The 8,295-nt window shown below is 43.7% G+C and overlaps 1 protein-coding gene across 1 annotated transcript; it reads right to left on the reverse strand.

The window, feature by feature from the left end:
* Positions 1-6,022: 6,022 nt before the first annotated feature.
* Positions 6,023-7,198, reverse strand: TENT5C (terminal nucleotidyltransferase 5C). The gene has a single exon (XM_058018545.1). It carries the CDS (start codon positions 7,196-7,198, stop codon positions 6,023-6,025), a length of 1,176 nt encoding a protein of 391 aa, XP_057874528.1.
* Positions 7,199-8,295: the final 1,097 nt, after the last annotated feature.

The raw sequence follows: 8,295 nt of genomic DNA on the forward strand, positions 1-8,295 counted from the left end.
GGGCACTTTGAGCACTCTGATTTCAAAAATATTAAGTGTTCCATCACTGAAGGAAGGAGAGAATAAGTACACCTGGCAGAATAATGACAATAATATAAAATTACTGTGTATCTAATGCCTCACAGCCCATGACAAGACTGAGCTCATCTTGCACAGCACAGAGAAGGTAGAGTTCTAGCAGATACCCCAGAACAGGATACTTATTTTCACTAACAATACAACTGCAATAGAGCAAAATCATCTTTCTTTAGTGCCTCTGAATGTCTACCATTATATAAGCTCTATATGGAACACACAGAGTACTCTGGCAGCACTTGCCTAGGCACAGCTATTTTGTTGTTACACTATCTGACCCTGCAAAGCTGAGCTTGGTTTTCCAGAAACATAAGGGTGGCGCCCAAAATAACTCCAAAGCTTTTGTGGTGTGACAAGCAGGAGTTCAGGTAAGAGAGTTTTAGGTGACAGCAGATGGTTTGTGTTGCCCAGCTGCTTTATTAGTTTTTATTTAAGTTCATAGGGAAGCAATTAGATCTGGAAAAGGGACTACACGAGGTTCATGATTGCTTCCATGGGATCACACTGCCTCTAAATTCCACAGACCTTTCCACTGCACGTGTTACAAGGTCCTGGAGGCTGGAATTTCTCCAGCAATACTTAACTGAGGCTGGAGTTTGTCTGAGCTCTGGAGGGGATTAGAAGCAAGCACACTTTTAAAGAGCATTTATTCTTTATTCTAGAGAAAGAGCAGCAGGACTGCCACACAGCCCTAGCTTGTACTTAGCTTTGACCTGCTTAACTCCCACTGACCATTGGTTAATAGCACCATCAGTGTTTAGGACAGCATGAAAGCAAAGGCTTTCAATCTGTAAATAACCTGGAAAACAATTGCTGACGTTGTTTCTCACCCCCCTGGGTCATGAGCTGAAGTTTGCAGTAGCAGAGTGCTGCTCCATAAAGTGGAGTGTGTCACAGAACAGACTGGCAGGCTCCAGCTCAGACCAGACCCAGCCTAACAGGTCTGGGGCTGTGTCTCACCATGTCTTAAAGTTGAGACCAGATGATGGTCAGACAGGGAAAAATGGCTCTCTAGAAGCTGTCTCTGTAATGAAAGTGAAAGACTAATCATGTCTCACTTGACTGACTAATCTTCAATAAGTTGAGGCAGATATAAAACATGTACCTCAAATAACATCTAAAGCAAGCATTACTGTGTACCCCACACTGTTATTCACCTCACAAGTGCACCTGCACACCCACTGGTCAATGAACTCTACAGATACTTTGTCAGCATTATTTAGATGCAAAAATAGCTTGAGGCAAGAGTGGTTTAGCATATGTTTATTTGCACAAGAATTTCAGCATCATTAAGGTCCAAACCCCAATTTCCAAGGATGACAAGTGAACACCACAGTGCAGAACAGTAGACAAAGTTACTGTGACCAATCTCACATTTGGGCTCATCACAAATCCAAATATTTCTAGTACCCTGTTTTGCCAGCTAAAAGAGGGAGAAAGAAAAAAAAAAAAAACACGAAAAACACAACTCACTTCTTCCAAAGAGATGAGAGACAGGTTTTCCAAGAGCTGACTTCTTTTAATAGCAAAAAATAATAAGAAACATAGGAAAAAGGGGAAGTGCAGTTTTATTCAGAGAGAAAAGCCCAATCCAGACATGTAAGTGAGAAAAACCAGAGTGCTCCAACCTTTCCCTCCAAAGTTTCTACTACAGACCAGCATCCCACTCTATATCTGGCTTCACTGAAAATAAAGAACATATATGAAATACATTTAACTGTACTCAAGGAACAATTGAGCAAGACTTAGATGTGAGGGCTGGAAGTTTTATTATTCATTTGGCTCTCCCAGTCCCCAAATTAGACCAAGCTGCTGGTGGCTGTGGTCAATTACTGCTCATTCCTGTGCCTAACAACTACAGAATCCTGACTGAGCTGAGTGAGAGGAACGGGAAACAAGTACCATCAATTAACTGACAGTTTAGGATTAAGGCAATTTGTCCAGGTTCTCTTCTAAGAGGTCTTTTCCCAACTACTCATATAGTGACAAGGGGAGGTCACTACTAACATCAGTGGCTATTCTAGGAATTGGGAACCACAAAGCCTAGGCACATACCAAGTGCTTAACCCCAGAACTAGAGTCCAAAATATGGCTCTTTAAGTTTCAGTAAAAAGCTTTAGGTATTTGGACTAGATTTAAACACTACCTACTGCTTTGTAGAGGATATGGTTAAGTGAAAGCATGAAGATATTTTGAAAAATGGCTGTTCAGAAGCAAGCAGTAGCCTTAAACTCCCAACTTCATGATTGATTGACTGAGCTGAGGACAAACACAGCAATAATTAAATCTTTAGCAGAGTAAGCACAAACTATGCTTTAGCTTACAACTTGCCACAGTGACCATGGATCAGCACAGGGATGTTTTTACCAAAGTGACTAAAACACAGTCTTCTACCAGGTCTCTTTAGTAGCATCTCTATCAAATAAAGTCTTTCTTACAGTGAGGAAGTCACAACAATAAACTGCAAGTCAAAGGGAACTTGGCAATAAATGTTGTCAACAGGTGCTTAACCCCAGACTGGCTTTGTCTAGCAGTGCTTAGAAGCTACACAAAGAGAACAGCTATTTTACACCACAGCCTAGTTAGCAGAAGCCTGATCCTGAGGAATGATGCACTGAGTGTCACTGCAGCTTTGTTTTAATGCCACTCTCAGAGGGAATGTATCAGGTAACAGTCTGAGGCACAGCAGTCTCTCTCTAAGCTCCACATGACACACAAGAGGTTACAAGAGATTTATAGAGCAGAGGCATCACTAGTGCCGAGGGGCGACTGAACCAAGCAGGCATCCTAGACTTGGCCCAGGATCATCACTTTTACCTTTTAGTGCTCATTCTCAAATTACCCCTTGCAAGAGGGCTCCCCATAAACCTGACCTCAAACCAGCCAACCCACAGCAAACTGAGCCACTGCCATTGACCATCAAGCTGCCAGCACCACCAGAACAGAAAGGGGAGCACCTGCAGCACAGTGATGAGAAGCTACCGAGTACACCAGCTTTTCCTGCCAGGCCTGGATTACTTGGAAGGCAACGGGATGAGCAGTGCCCCAGCAATCCCTGGCACTCCAGGGTCAATGCAGCAGGCAGTGTGCAGCTTCAGAATACACTTTAACCACTCAAGCGTTTAGTATCTAAGAGCCAGGTTACAAAGCATCAGTATTTCCCACATGCCAGAGCATCCTAACAACCAGACAGGGAACACAAGAGTCCTGCAAAGCTCAAGCCCAGGCACTCACTCAGCTGTTCTGAGAGCAGCATTTCAATGTGGAGCTTCCTCAGAGGCCTCAGCATCAAGTTACATCAGCAAAAGCACAATAGTTATGGCATGAAACTTAACTTCTCCATAGCTCTACCTCACTAGGAATCCAACTCAGGCTTTTTTCATTCTCTAGCATTTCCTTTTCCAGGAGATGCACCTGGCCTGATGTCCAGCAGCCAAGACTAATAAAACAAGCCTCTGTTTCCAGCTTGTGAGGACTCCTCCCAAGCATCTCACCATTTCTTCCAATAAGCCAATGGACAAAACCAGTTCCTACAGATCGGCCATGACATCACAGAGAAGGCAGACAACTGAGTCTGAGCCCCTCTAGGCACCTGTTCACTTCTGCAATGGCTATAGCATAAGCTGGCTTCAAAAACATCTATGCAAGAGAGGACAGCAATTACAAACCCTCAAGTCTTCTTTATAGTGACACTCTATACTTGGCCAAGTATTGCTTTCCATGCAGGAGTTATTCCTGCCTAGGATTGCATTCCAGCAGTAAGCTTGCACTAAGTTTAACACACATGACAACACTGGCATCATGTTAGTTTTTAAAAAGTCAAAGTCTTGGATGACAGATGTCTTGTCTGTAAACCACACCAAGTCCAAGCCACAGTTAATGAAAAAGGCTGGGTTTGCTTTCAAGTTTAGCTACTTTGGCTGACTAATCAGGAAGCCTTTAATGAAAAAAACATACAATATAATCCACCAAATTATTTGTCTTTTTGCTACCAGAGTTGCTATCAAAACTGTTCAGGAAATTAAGCTAAAGCCGGCTTAGCTACATACAGTCCGCTTGGTAGATTGCATCCCTCCCTGCCTTCCTAAGCTAAATTAAGTCTGAACAGAGAAGTAACCTCACTGCTCTGTTGAGACAGTCCTTATGAAGTAGTTATGAAAAATGGAAAGAACGTCTTGGTCTGATGAGGAGTAGGCCATTTTTACCACCATTTAAGTACAGCACTGCTGCTGTTTTCCCCCTTGAATTGCAACCAAACATTGGTGCTCCATCTGCTTTCTGCTCTACCTTCTAAGCCTTAATCATGTGTTGGATCAGGCACTTTGGTCTTACAAGCTTGCAGAAACAGTAATAAATAGTTACAGAAGTAATAAAAAAGATTCAGTGAACAAGCATTCTTGAACATTGCACCAGCACATAATAAATAGCTCTAAGATTTGTCTTTCTAGTCTACATCTCTGGTTAAACAAAAGAAACTCAAGATCATTGCTATATATATTTTACTATTGTAACTCAGTGAAAATCATCCTGTTAATAACACCACTACATAAATAACTGAGGAGTTTTTAACCTTCCTTATAAAGCCCAAGAGTCTCAAAGCAGCAAATTCAGCACACATCCTTAAGGAAGATCAGCCCTCTGTACCTCCAAGGGAGTGCACACTCTTCCAGAGACTATTCTGAACTCAGGCCCAGAATTTCAACACATAGAACTTCTGTGGAGAGCTCTGCTCAGGGTTTGTACACCTCCTCAAGTGAGGGTTAAGAGCAGTAAAAAGGAAGAATTTTACCCTAACCACTCAACATGCTGTCTTGTGCAGTGATCAGGTGATAGTGATAACTCAGTGGTGACAGAAAGGCAATCCTCCAGGACCGGCCTGAAATCATACAATAAGAAATTCATTTTAGGAGGCACTTTCAGAATTCATGCTGTGGCAGGAGTGCACATAATCCTGCAACTTATAGTGACTTGGAATTTTTCTTCAGGGCTTTTGTTGGTTTTGCTGCAGACCTGTGAGGAAGAAAATCTGGTCGAACCCCCAAAGTAAGAGCTGTGCTACTTTCCAACTGTGCCAAAATTGTTTTGAAAGATAGAAAAGCTTTAGCTTCGTGCTGGACTTAAGAATATTTTTCCAAGTTAATGTTCAAACTGCGGCTCCAATTCTATTTAAAGCTTAAATTACTCATTTCAAGGACTTTTTACATTACCAAGTTTTAGATTATGTTTTGGTGTGTTTTTAGAAATGCCACCTTCCAAGTTTTTGTAGTCAAGAAAAATTCAACCAGCTTATGCTTTGTGAATAGACTTATTAAACTATCTTCAACTTCCAAGAAATTAATCTTGAACTCAAGGCAGGACCACATAGCCAACAGGCACTACAGGAAACAACATTCATGTCCTCTACAAGACAGACAGTATCCATACTGCTACCAGCTCACACAGACACAAAGTGAAAGCGACCCAAGCATAACATGAGCCCAGTCTTGGCACAATTAGTTCAAGAGAAATTTGGCCAGAACTTGGACTGAGGAAGAGTAATGAGGTTAGGAAATAGAAAGCAGAGTTCTGCTGCTACTCCAGGAGCAGCTTCTGCTTAAGGCATTTTACAGTCAATTAACCAACCAGTTTACTGAATACTCCACTTAGATCCCATGTTAACAGCCACTTCCAGAGCTAGTACAAAGTTTCTTAACTGCTCCTCTTAACGTCCGGCTGCTGGTTCTCTTCTCCCCACGAAGAGGTAATAAGGCTTTTTGGCATTTGTAGAGATACTCTTAAAGATTCATAGCAGGTCACCTGGCTGCATAATCCCACTGCACACCAGGAAATGGACAGTCTGATACAGTCACGTTTCCATTAGAGAACATCCAACTGACACTTACTACTTGTCTATATTTACACTCCTGGCTTTCAGCAGTCTCCAGCCAGGAGCACTCGAGGGGAGCGATCAATTGCAAGGCAACCAGGTGGGGTAGGACTGGCTGTACAGCACAGGGGCACTTGCCAGGTAGTAGTTGCTGAAGTTTGCGTCGCTGACATAAGGTGCTGGCTGGTAGTAACAGGTCACATTAGTGGCATTAGGGATGACATTCTGTTCTGCCAGCACCTTGAGTGCCAGCAGAGAAATCAAATTGAGAGTCTGCCTGCGCTCGTGCCCCATGAGGCAGACGGTGCTCTCATTCACCACCCGGCGCAGAATCATGAGGTAGTCGTACTTGCTCCTCTCTTCTTTGGAGAAGTGGTTCTGGAGGTAGGTCTCCAGCTTGCGCTGCTGATCCAGGATGTCTGGGAAGTCTATGAAGAACCGGGAGCACATGTAGCGCTCCAGCGTTTTGATCTCGTCCTTATCCATGGGCCTGAAGTCTCGTACCAAGAGGTTGCTGTACTTGAGCAGCCCACCACCTCGGATCTCCTCGGGGTTTTTGGTAGCTATCAGCTTGTTCTGCAGGTGATCAAAAGCTGCTTCAAAGTCTCCATACATGCTCACCCCAATCACAGTCGGGTGGAAGTGCTCCGACATGGGGGTTTCTGAGTAGTTATAGTAAAAGAGCAGGGAGTCCAGAATGATCTGGAACGAGTCCACGCTGAACTCAAACTGCCGCCGAATGCAGTCCACAAACTTAAGCTCCACGTTTTTGCCATGCTTGTTGGAAAGCGATATCAAGCTCCAGCGGTCAGTCTCCGTGCACACTTTGACCAGCTTCTGGATGTAAGCTTCCTTCAGCGTCACGGGACTGATTTTCAGCTTGCTCACCCCTTCCGGCAGGAAATTCAACAGGGATCGCAAGACCACATCTCGGACTAACTGAAATTCTGCCTCACTTGGAAGAGAAACTTGAAAAATGAGATCCAGGTCTTTGCATCCCAGCCCATTATCCTTGACCAGGACGTGACCAGCCGCAGAGCCGTTCAATCGGACGTCGTGGACCACGATGCCTGCCTCGCTCAGGCGGCTCCGAACCGTCCGGACAATGTCCTTCAGCGTTATCTGCAGCGTCGGGAAGTTCCCCCGGCCGTGGATGGGAACCACCTCGGTGAGAACCTCGTGCAGACGGCTGACCTGCTCCCAGTTCAGGACACTGCAGGACATGGAGTCTGCTCCGCTGCTTCCTTTGCCTGCCATCTTAGGGCTTTTCTTCTCCAAAGAAACTGGAGATCGGATATGAAAAGAAAAAGACAAGTCAGAGCTTCTGCTTCCTAGATCTATTCCTAGGCTCTGTTTTTCTGTCCATTCACACAGACACAAACTAGACAGAAATAACCATGTATTAATGATTATCTGCAATCCTTTCACCTGAAATGGGACAAATGAGACATAGCTTTTCTATTGGTGCAGGCAAAAAAGATATTAGTTGCCACTTTTTTTTTTTTGGTGAGGTAGAGTTACTTCAGGAAAGTAGTTTGTGTCAAATAGAAATTACCAAAGATGACACAAGCTAAGGCTAAAGTCATCAGCAGCACCAGCAGAAGTGAGATGAGCTGCAAAGGACTTCTGAGAGTCAGGCTTTGAAGTTGTTTCATGATGCATATACAGCTCAAACTGCTGTCTCCAACTAACACAACTGTAGAACAGCCTCAGGTGTTAGTTTCAGGGCTTAGACATCCAGTCCACTGACAACTCTTAAATTATGTCAGAGACACAAGATTTCTTCCTCTACATAGAAAGCTTTCCTTTCTAAATGATCCAGCATCTATCACCCGCAGGATAAAGGCCAAGTACATCTTGCTCCTGCAAAAAGCTACAGCTCTTCAACATCCTGGACAGAATTCCAGCTGCAAACAGGTAACAGCATTCAATGGGCACTCCAGTCTTTGTAAGCAACTCTTTGCCCTTCTTCAGAGACACTGCTGAACCAAAGTACCTTTCTGGAAATGTTCATACTTGCCCCAAGTTCTGCTCACTTGTGAATGCCAAACAAGCTTGTAAGATCTGGGACAAATTCAGACGATGCATACCAAGCTCATATTACTCTTTTAACACCCAGAATCTCACCAACCAGACTTGGTCACAGCCTTGTCTGAACATTTTAAGCATAAGAGAATGATGTGATTATTTATTTTGCCTTTTGTAGCATGGAGATACTTTCAGATATTCTATAGTCACGCAACTCAAACTGGTGTTAATACCCTTTTCTTTTTTTAAGTGTTCCGAGTTTCTGTGTAGCCAGGTGCTTCCTGACAGCTACAGACTAATTCAGGCCTCACCTCCTTCTGCCCCAA

The sequence above is a fragment of the Melospiza georgiana genome, chromosome 2 (assembly GCF_028018845.1).
Source record: "Melospiza georgiana isolate bMelGeo1 chromosome 2, bMelGeo1.pri, whole genome shotgun sequence".
NCBI lineage: Eukaryota > Metazoa > Chordata > Aves > Passeriformes > Passerellidae > Melospiza > Melospiza georgiana.

Coding starts and splice junctions, on each gene's coding strand:
- TENT5C (XM_058018545.1), bottom strand. CDS start 7,198: ATGGCAGGCAAAGGAAGCAGCGGAGCAGACTCCATGTCCTGCAGTGTC.